The sequence below is a fragment of the Spea bombifrons genome, chromosome 1 (assembly GCF_027358695.1).
Source record: "Spea bombifrons isolate aSpeBom1 chromosome 1, aSpeBom1.2.pri, whole genome shotgun sequence".
Lineage (NCBI taxonomy): Eukaryota > Metazoa > Chordata > Amphibia > Anura > Pelobatidae > Spea > Spea bombifrons.
In genome coordinates this window covers 137,380,674-137,398,942 of record NC_071087.1, presented here as the reverse complement: position 1 = coordinate 137,398,942, position 18,269 = coordinate 137,380,674, and the positions used below count along the sequence as shown (strand labels likewise).

The window sequence follows — 18,269 nt, the reverse complement described above, 5'->3', positions numbered from 1 at the left end:
ATTCTGCACTAACATGTTTTAAGCATTATTCTTTAGACTTGTTCTGCCTCCCTTATCTTTTTCACTTTTTAATATGTCCTATATGCAAGGATGACAACCCTTCCCTTTCTTCTATGTTCTTGGTCTACTCTTTTCTCATTTGTCTTCTCCCTTCTGCTATCTCACTGCCCACCTCTTCCTCCACAACCTTCATCACCCTGCTTGAGCAGGTAGACTATTTTTGAGATACATATGTATATGGGTTTGTATGGTAAGGCTGATACTCTAGGGAACACTCATGATTCATGGCTTTTGTGTACTAACTACTTGTCTTTCTTATTTTCTAGATAACTATAATATTTAAGTCTTACCAAGACTGCACAGATCAGAAAGTGTATCAGGCTGTGACTGATGACCTACCTGCAGCGTTTGTTGATGGCACTATAAGTGGTGGAGACAGTGACAAGAAGACCTTGAGGATTATTGAGAAAGTCAGCGGGAAACATGTTGAAATGCATGCCAAGTACATTGGGACTACAGTAATCGTACGCCAGCTTGGAAACTATTTAACGCTGGCAATACGTATGCCGGAAGAATTGGCAATGGCCTACGAGGAAAGCCAAGACTTACAGTTGTGTATGAATGGTTGTCCTTCCAGTGAACGCATCGACGAGGGTGGCCACCTGCGTTTCCCTGTAACAGCTAACAGTCCACCCGACACGTCTATACAAGCTCGCTCTGTATACACACTGGAAAGTGCCATCGCCAAGTGTCTTGAAAAGATACAAGTCAAACACATCTACTTTCACTCTTGCGTTTTCGATCTGCTCACCACTGGTGATGCAAACTTCACAGCGGCAGCTCACAGTGCATGGGAAGATGTGGAAACCCTGCACCCACGAAAGGAACGCTGGCAAATATTCCCAAACAATGGAAGCGGAGGAAAGACACAAGCCTTCCCTGCTATTGTTGTTGGGCTTGTATGCTTGTTCTGTGTTGCATTTTTGTAGGAGTGTATAAATAAAATGTAAAATATATATTGTTATAATATATTGAACAAATTGAGATAAAGAGCATATATGTATATACCGTGTATATGGAGCGATGCTTGTTTTGGGATAACCATGAGATTGTATATATTGTTTATTTTGTGCTTTTTTTTTTTTTTTTTTTACTTGTGTTGGATGTAGTATTACTTTTTTATGTTTTATATGTTCCTTCGTTGGAATATCTTAGAAAGCACTTTATTTTTTATAACATATTTATGTGTCAAAGGAAATGTGTTAGGCATAGCAGAAGAAAAATGTGTCTGTGTGTGTGTGCATTTGTGTGTGTCTGTGTGTATTTGTATATGTGTATATATACATTTACACACATTACTACACGCAAACCTAGTTTTAAAAAATGTTTGTGTTATGTGTGTGCTCTGTTTCCTGTTTGGTGGCATTGAGTTTATGACAGATTGAAATCCCATGATTTTTAAATGTTTTGATATTTGTCTTTCTTTGCTATTCAGAACTGTGAATAAAAGCAAGACGCTTTTCAACTATAGTGCCCTCAAGCACAATCTACGTGTGGAGATACTATAAATCCAAGTGATTCCGCTTTCAGAAAAAAGGGGTTCAGTATAAATACAAGTTCTTGTGCAAACTGGTAAAAGTGGAGCAGTCACCATGGCACCCAGTGCAGTGATCTAGCTGAACGATCAAATATTGGCTCCAGAATTGCTATGTATATAATTCCCACTGTTTATTTCTGTATGAAATAGTACTACATTCTCTTAGATAAAATCTGCTACTTTGCCTGTATCCTGCAATTAAGGATACACAATTAACTATACAACACTTAAAAAGGAGAAGCCAATCAACCTAGGAAACCAGGGCGGCTCGGGTACTTTTCTACCTGAATTAATTTTGCTTAAAAAAATCAGAAATATCTCCAAGAATGAGGTTATACATGTGCCCAGGAAACCTAATCTCTTGAGCACTGGTAGTGTGTGTGTGTGTGGGGGGGTTATTTCATTGCTATGCCTTTGAAAGGGTTAAAATATGTCTTGTGCATTTTATATTTTAGAGATTAGCACTTCTGAGTTTTTTTCCCCCCCTTGGCCCAGCACAGGGAATTGAGAAAATCTTATTTGCACGTTTTCTTGAAGACTGGGGTGGCTGAGAGAGCTTTAGATAATGCCAAACATATGGATATTCCGAATCTGGTGAATGGTCTCTTGGGAGAATTTAAACATTAAGGGGTCATGCTCAATATGGATGACTCTTTTTTTTTCATACTTGGAGAAAACCACAATATTTCTTTCTTTTTTTTCGGAAACTGTTAGATGTGGTTCTCGGATATGCCAATAAGTATCTGTTTGTGTTAGAGTGACTGTGCATTGTGTAAATAGTTTAAGTTATTATACTACAAGAATAAAGTTGAATACCCTGAAGTGAAACGTCTGAAATTTGGTGTTATAGTGACGTCCGTGCTGTCTGACATAATAATTTGGGAATTTTAACAAAGGACGCAAAAAGCATTAACGGCTGTTCTGTTTATCGGTTTATATAGCACCATCATATTCGGTACCTCTGTATAATGAGTAAACAGAAGTTTTGCACCACATAAGGTATAGAGTACCCTGGTCAAATGAGCTTACAATCTTTTAGTAAATTAAAGATGATATTTTAGTAGTATGGATCCGTGATTTTCAAGGCTTTTCCAGCAAAGGGCAAATCCCATTTTTGCCGTATGTCTCATTTAGTATAGCACTATATGTCTATCTTTAATTGGTTATCCCTTTATTCTATCCATGGCAGCATAGCCACTGGGTTCTGCTCCTGCCTCTCAACTGACTGGACAGGGGAAGACCGATGATAAAGTCAACCTGAACTCCCCATCTTTTTTATATAGTCTTCCAGAAAGGAGTTCTGAGGACTCTGTATGCTGTCCTGTTAATATTTACGATACTCCCTGTCCCTCTTTATCACTGGTATGCATTGTTTAAACACCAAGTGCATAGGTTTAATAGAAAATGGAAAATTAAGATTTGCATGTATCTTCCTGCTGAAAGAAGTTTGGTTGCCACCCTTATCAACTGCTCAAGGAACTGGAAAATGGGACCTATAAACTTTTAAAATTGCTTTTTCTTGAAATAAGCTTTTGGTAAGATCGATTAAGCCACCAAGAAGGCTCTGGAGGGGAAGCAGGTTTTCATCCCCAACAGAAGAGGGTTTAGAGGTATTTTCAGGGAGCAGCCTTTCTTCAGTGACAAAAAGGGTCACAGAGGTGCATCATGGCCAATCTAGAGCTTCGATGGCTTTCTGGCAACATCTTATTCCTTTTGGGGCTTTAGCAAACTCTAAAGGTAGGATGACACCTTGAAATTTTGGAGGCATTCGGCATTCAAACACTCGGAGAAGGAAGTATGTCATCAACCTGTTATTGTTCCTGTTTCTACACGAGAGCAGAGCTCAGGCTCGGTTCATGATAACAAAACCCTCAGGTAACTGGCGCAAAAGGTTGGGCCTCCCAGCAGCTTTCTAAGGGTTCATCCATTCAAGATAGAGCCCTTCTCTACCACCAGATTTCTATAGATTAAGGGACACTTACTTTCACATCCCCACCTCTGTCACCTTGACACAGCATGGAGTCTCACTGTAATCACTCCCAACGATTATTGCTTCATTTATATCACCATTTCATTTAATTTGATGAAATTTGATTTTGTAATTCTAACTTTTTGTGAGAAGGGACTATTGCCACAGTCACACTTCACCTCCTCTGGTGTCAGATTGTATCCCATGTTATATGTATATTGTCAAGGACAATAATTCACTTACATTTTGCATTAATGTTGCCAATCTGAATACGTCTCTTATAAATTTGTAAAAAACAAAAACAAAAAAACTTAGATTTCTGAAAAAAACTGAATCCATTTGAAGAGTTAAGTCCTGTCTTAACAGGAGATAGTTTGTATATATACGTTGCTTCTTGTGGTCTATGTATATTACTGTAGTGTGCTACAAGAAACAGTATTAGTTATTGTTTTTGAAAATCTAAATTAAATTGGGTATAGATGGAACCATTTGCTTATCTTCTCTTTCAGCCATCCTCCTAAAAAAAAAAATTTTGATCGTGGATGCTGGAGTGGCCAAGTCGCCTTGCAGTTTGTGTCTCATACAAATAAGATGGGGTACAGCTAGAAACAGCCATGTCAAAAATTAGCATGACTGTTCCATTAAAGATGTGTTAATTTACAGTTGGAAAAGAGCTCTATTGGTTTTTCCATGAGGATTTTATCAGCATGAAAATGAGACCCCATGGACATTTTAACTTCTCAATAAAGATATCCCCTCCGTGCAGACTGATTAGCGGAATCGTAATTAGTTTTAAATATTACCATTATCATTTTGTTTTACAAAGCGTTTATTGACTAATCACCCCTGTGAGCCTCAAAGTGATTAAAAATGCTTTCAAAGGGTCTGGCTTGAATGTGCTTATTTCTACCAAGTAAAAAGTGAAGTATGAAACCATATATTTGAGTTTTTCACCCCCACCCCATGCACCCATTTCTTCTTACAGCTGTTAGTGTCATTCATCTCCACATTCCCAGCTTCAACAGCCTTCTCTTCTCGCATGCACAGGAAGGAGTTTGTGGTTTGTTCCCATACCCGATATCCCTATTTTTCTGTATGATTTTTATTTATTTCCCTCCGTTCATAACAAATCCTTCAGCTCCCTCACCCCCGCGAGTTCATCAGGAGCCATCAGTCTTTAAAGGTTTACATTTATTTGCTAGTCTTTTTCATTCAATGTCTTAAATTATACATACACATAAAAAAAAAATCTGATGCTAAAGAGTTTTTAGGTTTTTTTCTTTGTGTTTTTTTTTTTTTTTTTTTTTTTGAAGACAGCAGACAGGTTTTCCGAAGGGCACACCGAATGGATTGCAGATGTTTTTTCAATGGTGGGGGAAGGGAACATACTGGAATTGGGCTCAGATGCAGGATTAGTAAAGGTTGCAACCTTCAGCTTCCCACGACTCTTATTGAAACTTTTTTTTATTATTTAACTTTTTTAATTTTCTGCCACGTGTCTTATTAGAACATTTTGGGTGCAAGAAGATAGATGATAATGGTAGGTGATGCAATGATAGAGTTAATGCTGAGTATACTATCGCTATCCAACCTCATGAGAATTATTTTGCTGGCTGCTTTAAATGGCATAAACAGCGAAATGTGTGTCTGGTTTGAGTAACAAACTAAAATGAATTCCATTTTTATTGATATGTATGGTGCCATCCTGCTCCAGAGTGCTGTACAATGGTGAACAGGACATAACAAATAATGCATCACATAACAATTTCAACCTAGAGAAACAAAAGGCGAGGAGGGCCATTCTCGAAGGAGCTTTACAATCTGGAAGTAGATTCCACTGATGGATATTTTAGGTTCTTGCAACATTCACTGAAGGGTCAGGGGTAAATGATGAAATATTTGCATTTCATTGCTTGGCAGATGCAATGCTAGAAAATGATAATATAATTAACTTAAGATGGACCCTTTTAGCACTGGATTCATTCTTGAGTTGTTTAAAAAAAAAAAAAAAAACCTTTTCATGGTGAGGGTTAGGACAAGAGGTTTTTTTACAATTTGAAAAGGGCATTCCAGCCATCATATACATGCCAAAGCATAGACTAGCTCTGCCCCCCCCCTTTGTAAACACATGGAGGGATTGTACAGAATACACTATATGATCAAAAGTATGCGGACAACCCTCCTAATTATTGCCTTTAGTTGTTTCAGCCTCTCACGTTGCTAACAGGTGTATAAAATCAAACACATAGACAGCCGTCTCCATAGACAAACATTGGCAGTAGAATGGGTCGTACTGAAGGCTTTAAACGTGGCAGTTTGTGAAATTCATACCATGTAAGCTCTGCCCTGGCCCACTGTAAGTGCTATCATTGTGAAGTAGTCAGCTGTAGAGCTATAAAGCCACTGGATTTATTGGAAACATGTTCTCTGGAGTGATGAGTCACGTGTCACACGTCTGGAAGTCTCATAAAGTTGGATTTGGCAGATGCCAGGAGAAAGCTACCTGCTGGATACATGGTGCCTACTATAAAGCTTGGTGGACGAGGGATAATTTACTGTTTGTAGATTTTGGTAAGGCCACTTAGTTCCGCTAAAGGGTAATGTTAATGCTACAGCATACAGACATTTTAGACAATTGTATGCTTCCAACTTTGTGGCACCAGTTTGGGGAGGGCATGGCTGTGCTCCTGTGCACAAAGTTCCATAAAGACACAATTTGACAACTTGACAATTGAGTGGTGTGCACAGAGCCCTGACTTTAACCCCACTGAACACCTTTGGGATGAATTGCTATGCCAACACAAATTCCTCTTCAGCTCTTTTGGCTGAACGGGCAGATATTCCCACAGACACGCTCCAAAATCATGTGGAAAGTCTTCACAGAAGAGTGGAGGCTGTCATAGCTGCAAGGAGCAACTCCATATTAATGGCCATGGTTTTGAACACGCTCAAATAGTTCTAAGGGCAATGTGTCCACTTTTGATCATATAATGTACATTTTGGCCAAATGAATTACCTGTTGCTTGTGTTCATGTGATATACAGCATCAGCTCTAGTACTAGCTTAGCAAGTGCTCTGGGGTTGGATCTAATTAAATGGATTCTTCATTGATGAGGCTGCATGGAAGCCGCTTTAACACGTCTTGGTTTCACCATTTCCATTCTTTGTGTTTTCTGCAGACATTTTTTGTCTCATATTTATACATACAATATTTATTTACTAGAATCAATAACTGGGAGTTTTGCTTAGAATTTCTTCTACAGGTAAAGTTCGGCTGCTGATAAAAAGTATGTTTTGCAACATCTGCTTTAGATACTACACTATGTATTTAAAAAAGAAAATAAGAATGGGTATTTTTTTAACTTTGTATTTCTAGTGAGAGAGGTATACCGATATTTTATATTTTTGAAATTGTTCCCTCTGTAATGTATGTGAAAATGTCAATTGTCTATTTTCCATGCAGGTGACATGCTCGTCCAAACACAACTGCTTGGAAATGAAATGCTTAAACCACCAGGCTGTTCCATCATTGCCTCTACTGAGACCCCTGTGCGCTTGCATGGAAGGTGCTCCCATCAATTTTAATGAGAGTTCCTTCTTCGCAATAGGAAGAAATCTACATTCTGGAGAGAGTTCAGAGGAGGCAACTGGAATGGAGAAAGGTCTGCAGGATAAAAAGGATCAGGAAAGACGGAGAGATCATAATATGTTCATGATGGGAGGGAGAACAGAGGGGGGGGAGAGGGAGAGGGGAGAAAAGAGAGAGGGGATTTGAGAGAGGGGTTGGAAGAGAAGGGGAAATAAGAAAAGAGACTGGGAGAGAAGTGAATGCGGGGATGGGAGAGACAGGTAGAAGAGAGAGAGGTGTTGTGAGAGGGGATGGGATAGAGAGAAAGAGAGAACATGGGAGAGAGAGAGGTCACTGATTGGCTGCTTCAAGCACCAAATCAGCGACAAGAATTGTTGGACCATGGAGAGGGGGGAGCTACAGCTCTATAGCTGCAACCTCTACTTGAGGAAGATACTTTAATATGCATTCTTTAAAAAATGGAAAACAGATGGGATGCCATCCTTCATGACCTTATTCATTACAGCTATCTCTCCTCCCCTTCAACATAACATAAGTTATGGTGAGTGAAGGTGATGGAAAACCCTTCCACTTAAAATTAAGGGGGTAATAGAAGTATTATTAAACACTCATCTACAGACACCAGACAAGCCAGAAGGCTTGTTTTTCCCTCAGAAATCTCATGGTGCTGCCACAACCGCAAAGGTGTGGATATAGAGGCAAAGGTGATAATTATTAACCTTATTTGCATTCGCCTACCCAGAATTCTTTGTGGTTGTGGCAGCACCATGAGATTTCTGAGGGAAAAACAAGCCTGGCTTGTCTGGTGTCTGTAGATGAGTGTTTATTAATGCTTCTACTCCCCTTTAACTGAAGACATATATAGAAAGTAAATATAAAATGTTTAAACACTGCTATTCTAGCTGGACCTTATGGTATCGAAGTAGCTATAGCTGTTGTGTTTACAACATGTACAGTATATGCTATGTGTTTGAAGCACACGCATTGTGAATCTAGAAAATGCCACCACTCAGTCCAATAGCTTATAAACGTAAAACTCTGCTGCTAAAACTCCAGATTAACATTATGGACCAAAACATGTTAACCGTGTAATCCAAGGATTTAGTATTTTCTTTAGTTTATATTACCAGATTTCTTTAGTTCACACACATTATGTGAAATTTAAACTGTGGTTAAAGAACTAGCATATATCACCCTCTAGTGGCTTCCTTAAGTTAAAACATTACATTATATTATTATTATTATTATTATTATTATACTTATATTTATATTATTATTCATATTAATATCAAATATTACGATTACACTATGCTTCTACCTTATGGTATAAAAAGTTAAAAGTAATGAGGCAACATTCTTTTTACCTCCATTTTTGTATCAGAATTAAAAATTTGTTCCTTTAAGGATGATTGAAACATGTGTAACTTTATATGAGCTGTATTGCTAGAACTTTCTAAAATACCTTAGGTTACATTAAAACAAACGAGGGACCTGTGGGTATTTTTTTTTCAAATGTGGCCTTTATGATGTTTTTAGGGCCCACTAAATCCAAGTCTCTGTTATGTGTGTTTTGTTATGCATTACAACAATCCCAAACCTTATTTCACTGTAAAATGCTGCTCGGTCACAGATACACTACATATGGGAGGCCTTTCACATATTTTGGATAATATAAAATTGCTGTCATAAAATAAAAATATTGGTTCCATTATTGCAGTTCTATTGTACTTGTAAAAAGTGCAGAACTAAATATTTCCTAATCAAGAGATTTATTTCCTTCACGCTTAAATGGAATGGCATCACACACAAAATTAAAATGAATCTTTGTGAAAATGGTTGAAAACTGTCAGAGAGTACTGCAGGGCATGTGTCTTTAACAGTTTTTAACAAAATTCTTGTTTAGTGCATACATTGCTTGTTGAAACATAAGATTCTATGCACTTATAGAACTGAGACGCATCCCCCAGGATAAAAAAAAAATAACAGGACTGCAGTGCCATGAGATACAAATTATAGAAACCTTCATCAAGTAGTCTTCCTTTTCTATATTTATTGCCATTTATTTGCCTAAACTTAAAAAAAAAACAGGCTTAGCCCTGCTAGGGGTTTTTTATATTGTGCTTATTAGAAACAGTCACAGATCCTTAAGTGAGGTTTTGCTAAATACGGTATATTAGAATACGTTTATGTGAATTGTTTATAGGGGATTGTACGTGAACATATATCTTTTCTCCTGGCACTTGGGTGCAAGTCTCAAACTTTACAGAAAAGCTTCAACACTGCATTTGCAAGCAATTTTGCTAAAAGGAAACTATTGACCCAATTGACTGATTTAAGTGCACCTCATAATTTCTTCTGAAGTTAGCTAGTTTGGTAATTAAATCTAGTAGGCTTCATCAGAAACGAAAGATTAACATTCTATTTATTACTATAATTTGTGCATTAAATACATTAACTGCTGCGAGAGAGGGGGGGTGAGAGAGAGAGGGGGGGGGAGAGAGAGGGGGTGAGAGAGAGAGAGAGAGAGAGAGAGAGAGAGAGAGAGAGAGAGGAGAGAGAGAGAGAGAGAGAGAGAGAGTGTGTTTCTGGAGTGGAGAGAGAGAGGGCATTTCTGGAGTGGCGTTAAGGGGGCATTTAATAGAGCACTCTGCCTCCTGAAATGCCTTATACCGCCCTATATGCCACTCTGCCCCATAATATGCCTTTTAACCCCCTAAATGGCAGAGTGGCATATAGGGGTATAAGGCATTTCTGGAGGCAGAGTGCTCTATACAATGCCTTTTAACTCCCTTAATGCCACTCTGCCTCCTGAAATGCCTTATACCTCCCTATGTGCCACTCTGCCCCATAATATGCATTTTAACCCTCTAAATGCCAGAATGGGATATAGGGGTATAAGGCATTTCTGGAGGCAGAGTGGCACATAGGGGGTCAAAAGGCATACCATGGGGCACAGTGGCATATAGAGGGTTAAGAGGCATATCATGGGCCACAGTGCCATATTGGAGTGGCAAGCCTGGGGGCAGATGTGCGTAACTGGGGGACAGTTTGGAAAATACAAGAAATAAAAACAAAAGAAATCTTTTTCTCAATCATAGCTTTTATTAAAAAAAAGAGTTTACATGAATTAACATTTACTGGTAAAACTTTTTTCCTTTGGGGTCGTCTTATATTCAGGCTTTTTCTTTTTTTCCTAAGTTAATATTCAGATTTTGGGGGGTCGTCTTATAATCAGGGTCGTCTTATAATCGAGCAAATACGGTATTTTTAAATGATTAAACAACAAAAAAAGAAATCTCTGTATGTGTCTCCCCAGTGTCTCTTCTGTCCAAAATCAGCCCCTCCCAGTGTCACCTCTGTCCCCTTTCAGCCCCCCATGCCATTGCTGTCCTCATTCAGCTCCCCAGTGTCACCTCTATCCCCAATCAGCCCTTCCAATGAATTAATATTTGAAAGTGTATGGGCCCACTTTAAGGGATGATCCTGGTAAGGTACTAATATTAGCCTTTACAATGTCCCTGCTGCTGTGTACTATACTTCCCATAATCCTCAGCCAGTATCATGGGGGACATTTAACTGACTGAGCATCAAGGGGACATTAGGTTTTGCTTTTTTCTCCCCATCCTTTGTTGCTACTATATTTAATTATGTTAAACCACGTTGTTAAATTATGTTATATGGGGGGCATAATGCTTTTCTGGAGGCAGAGTGCCCCATGATATGGCTTTTAACCCCCTATATGCCACTCTGCCTCTATAAATGCCTTTTAACCCCCTATATGCCACTCTGCCTCCATAAATGCCTTATACCCCCTATATGCCACTCTGTCCCATGATATGCCTTTTAACCCCCTTAAAGCCAGAGTGGCATATAGGGGTATAACAATTTTGCTTTCTGGCATTTTAATACAAATAATGTGATCAAAAGAATGTTTTATAGTTATTTGTACGGCAAATAGTGTGACTTGGGTATGTATAAGGGGTGCGTGTAGGTATAAGAGCTCGACCGCGAGAAAAACTATATGGGGCTGGTCTCCAAATGTTTCCAGGACTGCTTTTCAGTCCCAGTCCGGCCCTGGAATCTATGTAATTAAAACACTTTTAAATCCAGCTCAGACAGTAGTGCACTTTTAAGAGGCAAATCTTTGCAAGTATATGATCCCACACTTATCAAAAACAAAACTACAAATACATTTAAAGGGATAAAAACAAGTTAGCAATGTATCTTTTAATCAACAGATTTACACATACATCCCCACATACACACACTCGCCTTACATTTCCACTACTGTTGCTTTCCTTATCAGTGTCCGTTCATTGTTAAATATTCAGATTAAAAGCAATTATGTACAAATTGTGAAGGGTGAGGCGAGTGAGGCACTTGCCTCGTGCGCAGCTGCGAGGGGGCCCACAGCCGCCTGATCAGCAGATGCAGCCTCCAGGACTGGTTGGGAAGATCACGGATCTCCCTAACCAGCCCAATATTAAGGAACCATCTAAATGCATGGGCAGTTGCCCAGGGGCCCAGCTTTCTAGGGGCCTTGTGGTGAATTACATTGCTGCCAGCAATGTGATTCACCATGAAGCCCCTAAAAAAATAGTAGCGTCTATATAGGGGAGGGGCGATCAGAGAGGCCACCTCCCCTGGGGCGCACTTCACACCGCACTATACACCTGCAAATGATGGGATATAACGTCACCACGGCGCTCTGCATCAATAGCCGGGGCATAGTGATGAGGGAGCACTAAAGGAGAGGCCTGGAGTGACAGACCTCACGCTCCCATGACAGCTTGGAAGAAAGAAGATGATGTATGATGCAGGATGATTGAAGATGATGGAAGGTGAGAAAGGTAAGAAATGGGAAGAAAGGGTTGTAAGGACTGTGTATATGTGTATATACATAGATAATATGTAGATAGTGAGAAGGGGGAGAGGGGGTAGATAGTAAGAAAAAGGAGGGCGTATATAGTGAAAAAAGGGAGGAAAGGTAACTAGAGACAAAGGGGGTAATAAGAATACTGAAATAAATAAAGAGTGAGAATGAGTGAGAGAAGGAATCAATGAGTGAAAGAATAAACCTCTTGTGTGAATTAATTATGTGAATGAAAGTGTGAATTAGTGAGTGACTGTAAAGGTGTTTGTGTGTATCATAGATGTATAACAGATTTGTAGAAAGGCAAATGTGACAGTTCCTAGAGTCAACCTACCCCTCTGCTATTGTTGCACCGACTGCCTGGATCTATTTCTGGACTTGACATCGCTAGCTGTCGGCGGACATTTCACTCACGTCACTTTCCTTTTCTCCTACTGGGATCAGGTCGCTATTTTCACTGTTTCATCTTTACATCCCTGGGCATGTGTGGCATAAAGGGGGATAAAAGGCATATCATGGGGCAGAGTGGCATATAGGAGGTTATAAGGCATATCAGGGATGCAGAGTGGCATATAGGGGGCAGATGTGCATAACTGTTGGGGGCAGGGTGACAAATAAAAGAAAATAAAAACAAAAAAAATATTTTTTGAGTACATCGACCACCGAGCAAGTTAACTCCGAAGGCCAGCGGTACCTAGGACTGTTTCCTATGGAACTGTTTGCAGCTACCACCTAGTGTGCGGTCCGCTGGTTCTTCCACTCTGTGGTCCCGGGACTTTGCTGGACTCTATGACTTCACTATTTTCACGGATTGTGCCCCTCAGTTAATGTTATCCAGTGACATGAAGGCTCTTTATTGTGTTCTTAATAAAAATTTATTTTATTCCCTTATTTTGTTTAGATTGTAAACTTGCGAGCAGAGCTCTCTGCACCTAATGTATTGGTTTGTCTTACCTGTCAATTCTTGTCTTGTGATACCCCTTGAATATATGTATTGTATGAAGCGCTGCATAAAGTGTTGGTGCTATATAAATAAAAGATAATAATAATAGTTATATTAGGCACACTAAGGTCTGCAAGATAATCTAATAAGAATAATGTATTGTCCCCCTGTGGTGTCCCTTCCTATAAAAGGCCATAATAAACAGATTCTTTTTGTTGTACCTAAAGACTAGTCTCCTGTGGCGGAACTACCAGGGTCGCAGGGGTCGCGACTGCGACCGGGCCCTGGAGTTCTGCCAGTCAGGGGGGCCCAAGGGGTGCCGAGCGGTTGCTGAAAACGACCGCTTGGCAACTCTTGGGCCCCCCTGACTGACAGAAATCCAGGATGACTCTGCTCCCCGCCGCTGCTGCCGCCGTCGCCGCCACCGCCACCGCCGCTGCCGCAGCCGCCGCCGCAGCCGCCGCCCAGAGTGCAGTGTTGGGAGCGTGAGGCGTTTGTCTCGGGTGCTGGTGCTTCACGCTGAGCGCCGGCATATGACGTCATATGCCGGCGCTCAGCAGTGAAGTGCCGGCACCCCAGACAAACGCCTCACGCTCCCAACACAGGAGTTGACGGTAAGTGACCTACAAAGGGGGGGTAGGGAGGGAGTGGGTAGATCGTGAGAAGGGGGTGTAGGGAGGGAGAGGGTAGATCGTGAGAAGGGGGGGTAGGGAGGGAGAGGGTAGATCGTGAGAAGGGGGGGTAGGGAGGGAGATGGTAGATCGTGACAAGGGGGGGTAGGGAGGGAGAGGGTAGATCGTGAGAAGGGGGGTAGGGAGGGAGAGGGTAGATCATGAGAAAGGGATAGATGGGTTGGGGGTGGGGGTGCCCTTAACAGATTCTCGCACCGGGGCCCTGAGGTTTCTAGTTACGCCCCTGCTAGTCTCGCCTGGTTATTTGGGTACTGGATAGTGATATCCCTTTACTTTGCTTGGGGATATTGCCTACGGGAGAATTCGCTCTTGGTGGAGAGGGACAACCTGAGGTCCTGGTCGGTCCGAAACAGCAAAGATCACACAAGCAGGGTCTTGGGGACCAAGATGGCACAGGGCAGGCTGTTTGGGGACAAAGTTAAGTCATGATGTGGGATGTTTGGGGACAATGATGGCAAGCCCTTTGTGTGTAATCTGGGTGCTGCTCAGGGTCTGTGTGGGCAGTGTGGAGTACAGGACTGGCTTTGGGGTGTGCAATCAATGGCAGAAATACAATGTGGTCACCCTAGTGTGTGTGTATGGGCAGTGTATGTGTATGGGCAGTGGGTGTGTATGGGCACTGTTTCTAAGCTAGTGTGTGTATATGTGTGTGTGTGTAAAGGCAGGGGAGTGTGAGGGCGGTGTATGTGTATACATGTGTGTATGGACAGGCTTGTGTAAGGGCAGTGTATGTGCATACGTGTGTTTATGGGCACGTGTGTGTGTGTAAAGGCAGTGTGTATGCACAGTTTGTGTGTAAGAGCAGTGTAGGTATTTCTAGATTTGTAAGCTGGAGTGTGTGTAAAGGCAGGATTGTGTAAGGGCAGTGTATGTGTATATGGGTGTTAATGGGCAGGTGTGTATAAGGGCAGTCGAGTGTAAGGGCAGTGTATGTGTATATATGTGTAAATGGGCAGATGTGTGTAAGGGCAGTCGAGTGTAAGGGCAGTGAATGCATATATGCGTGTTAATGGACAGATGTGTGTGGAAAGGCAGTGTGTATGTAGAAATGTGTGTGTAAGGACAGTGTAAATAAAATAACCTCTGTAAAAAAAATAGCTGCGGGGCACAATTTTCCATTCTTCCCTCGGGCGCAAAAAGGAGCTTGCTACAGCTCTGATGCCTTATGACCACCAATATGCCTTATAACCCCCATATGCCACTCTGCCCCCAGAATTACCAATGCATCCCCAGACTTGTCCCCCATGCTCCAGACTCCCTGGTGTCTAATACGGCAGAATGCGCACAGACAACCTTCGCTTCTACCTGGCACTTCCACTGGAGCGTCTATGATGGAGTCCACCGGCTGCCAGAGAGAAGGATCCAAATCCCCCCCAGCTCAGCAGGGTAAATGAAACAAAAAAAAACACCTGCCCGTCCCGGGTGTCGGGCGATACGAATTGCACATCCCTGTAAAGGGGTTAGTAATTTGCTTCCATTTAGCTTTTTTTATCTTGTGTGTATGGGCAGGCATGTGTAAGAGCGGTGTATGTGTGTGTATGGGCAGTGTTTATGTATACACCAATCAGCCATAAAATTATGACCACCTGCTTAATATTGTGTAGGTCCCCTTTTCCTTCAAAACAGCCCTGACTTGTCGAGGCATTGGACTGCACTAGACTTCTGAAGGTGTGCTGTGGTATCTGGAACCACAATGGTGCAGCAGTTCCTTTCAGTCCTGTAAGTTGCATCCTCCATGGATGCATCCTGCTGCCATGTGTTCTCCAGATATGCGATGAACCCGGCCATCCAGGTGATGTGAAAGAAAATGTGATTCATCAGACCAGACCACCTTCTTCTGTTGCTTCATGGTCGGTTTTCATGCTCACGTGCTCATTGAAGGGGCTTCTGGCAATGGACAGGGGTCAGCATGGGCACCCTGGCTGGTCTGCAGCTATGCATTCCCATACGCAGCAAACTGCAATGCAGTGTGTCTTCTGACACCTTTCTATCAGAACCAGCATTAACTTTTAATTAGCTTGTATGTTGGATTTGACCACCCTGGCCAGCCTTTGCCTCCCCATGTGCATTAGAAAGCCTTGGCTGCCCATTACCCTGTCGCCAGTTCACCACTTTTCCTACCTTGGACCACTTTTTATAGGTACTACTGACCACTGCAGGCAGACTCTTGTGGGAACACCACACAAGATCTGCAGTTTGGGAGATTCTCTAACCCAGTTGTCTAACCATCACAATTTGGCCCTTGTCAAAGTTGCTCAGATCCTTACGCTTGCGCATGTTTTCTATTTCTAACACATCAACTTTGAGGACGAAATTTTCACTTCCTGCCTAATATATCCCACAGATGCCATGATAACAAGATTATCAGTGTTATTCACTTCACCTGTCAGTGGTCAGAATGTTTTGGTTGATCGGTGTGTGTACTGTATGTATGGGCAGACCTGTGTAAGAGCAGTGTATGTTTGCGTGTATGGGAAGGCATGTATGTAGGCAGTGTATATGGGCATTGCATATGTGTGTGTGTAAGGGTAGTGTGTGTATGGACAGAAATGTAAGGGCAGTGTATGTGTATATGTGTGCAGGATTGTGTAAGGGCATATGGACAGTTCATATGTGTATGTATGGGTAGGGGTGCATAAGGGCATTGTATGTTTATGTGCGGGCAGGCGTGTGTATGGGATGGGCAGTGTATATGTATGTATGCGCAGCAATGTAAGGGTAGTGTATGTGTAGGTAGGGGTGTGTAAGGGCATTGCATGTGTATATGTGTGTCTGTATAAGCAGGCTTGTGTCAGGCAGTGTATATGTATGTGTATTGGCAGTGCATATGTGTGTGTATGGACAGGCAAATGTAAGGGCAGTTTATGCATATATATATATATATATATATATATGGGCAGGTGAGTGTAAGGGCAGTGTGTGTATGTGTGCGAGCAAGCGTGTGTAAGGGAAGTATATGTGTGTATGTATGGGCAGGCATGCGTAACGGCAGTGTATAGTACATGTATATATGTACAGTATGTGTATATATAGGTGTGAGGCTGTACCCTTACCACAAGATGAACAGGAACAGGGTAGGGTGCAAAATTTTATTCGGCCCCGTGTGACTGTAGTGATGCCACTGGATCCTAGAAAAGAAGAGGTTTGATATTCGGTATGTATTATTGAAAATTTATTTTTAACTCCAAGTTTTTATTCTATCTTTTTAAATATTATTCATATTAAATGATGGCTTATACACACAAAAATTGCATGAAGCGAAAGCCCTATCTCTTCTTGAGAGCGGAAAAAATAATATATAAATTGTGTGGATACAATAAATAGCAAAAATGGAAATTGCGATTGGTAAAAAAAAATATCGAAAAAAGCTTTGGACAGCAGGGTGGGAAAAACCCTGGCCATGAAGGTCATAGAGAGCAGCAAAGTTGATTAAGTTGAAGCATTCAACTTTTTTGCAAAGTTTTAGTGAGTTCGTGTACGCAGCTTAGTGCTGGGTGAGATCACCACTATGCATGGACGTCAATAACTCACTATGACATCATAGTATCATAAGCTTCTACTGTCATCCCATTTGCTACTTGATTATTGCGAGAGGGAGCTGTTGCGGTGACAGACTTGATTAGGTGTGGAAGCTTTTCCCCAGTGCGATGGATTATATAGATCCTGAGTGCTTATCAGTTATCGATCCTGCTTGGGAGGTACTGGACCCAAACCCCAACCTCCAGGAATTGTTCATGTCACTTAATCACAAGCTTTTCAAGGGAAAGTTGATGTGGGTGGAAGTAAAATGGAGCCGCAGGATGACACAAAAAGCCGGGCTTTGTCGCTACAAGATAAATGAAGACCTGTGCACTATTTATATCAGCAAGCCACTACTAAGCTTGAGATCAAGGAGAGATCTTGTTGAGGTCCTTCTCCATGAAATGATTCACGCTTACCTGTTTGTGACACACAAATACAAAGACGAAGGAGCCCACGGACCGGAGTTCTGCAGACACATGAAGCGCCTAAACAACATCACTGGCGCCAACATTTCCATCTACCACAATTTCCATGCAGAGGTTGCTAAATGCAGAAAGCACTGGTGGCTCTGTAATGGTCCCTGCAGGGCTTGGGGGCCAAAGTTTGGCTTCATAAGGCGGGCAATGAACCGGGCACCCTCTGCTCGGGAACGTTGGTGGTCACACCATCAGGTTACCTGTGGGGGGACATTTCTTAAAGTGAATGAGCCCAAAAAATATGTTCAAAAAGGGAGGAAGAGGAGTTTCAGTTCACCAACTGCCACTCCAAATGACAACAGTGGCCATGAACTGCCCAGCAAGAGGGCCAGAATGGACAAATAATTCATTGATATGTGATAACATCTATACATACTGATCAGCACATGGTTCTCGTGCTACTTAGTTACTTGGAGTTCTACTTGTTCTTGATTGTATTATATACCAATAAAATTGTTTAAAACCCAAGTGAACATTTCTATTGCATTCCTTACTATAGATATATAGATATATATATAAGTACATAATTTTGGGCTACACTCATCCTCACCAAACATTCTCAGCGCTAAGCAAAGATGAACAGGCGGTATTGGGTCAATTTAGGTCCA

The 18,269-nt window shown here is 41.5% G+C and overlaps 2 protein-coding genes across 3 annotated transcripts in view; both read left to right on the top strand.

Annotated features, from left to right (window-relative positions):
- Window positions 1-1,528, top strand: part of RGMB (repulsive guidance molecule BMP co-receptor b) — a 29,125-nt gene extending 27,597 nt beyond the window's left edge. For both annotated transcript variants that reach the window (XM_053474636.1, XM_053474644.1), the window contains one exon: window positions 327-1,528. In XM_053474636.1, the coding sequence (XP_053330611.1) occupies window positions 327-989 (663 nt within the window). In that variant the 3' untranslated portion in view covers window positions 990-1,528. The remainder of the gene's footprint in view (window positions 1-326) is intronic.
- Window positions 1,529-17,177: 15,649 nt separating this feature from the next.
- On the top strand, window positions 17,178-18,006 carry LOC128472463 (DNA-dependent metalloprotease SPRTN-like). Its single transcript, XM_053454328.1, has one exon. It carries the CDS (start codon window positions 17,311-17,313, stop codon window positions 18,004-18,006), a length of 696 nt encoding a protein of 231 aa, XP_053310303.1. The 5' UTR covers window positions 17,178-17,310.
- Window positions 18,007-18,269: the final 263 nt, after the last annotated feature.

Bases quoted from the DNA above. Each gene is read 5' to 3' on its own strand.
- LOC128472463 (XM_053454328.1), top strand. From the start codon at position 17,311: ATGGATTATATAGATCCTGAGTGCTTATCAGTTATCGATCCTGCTTGG.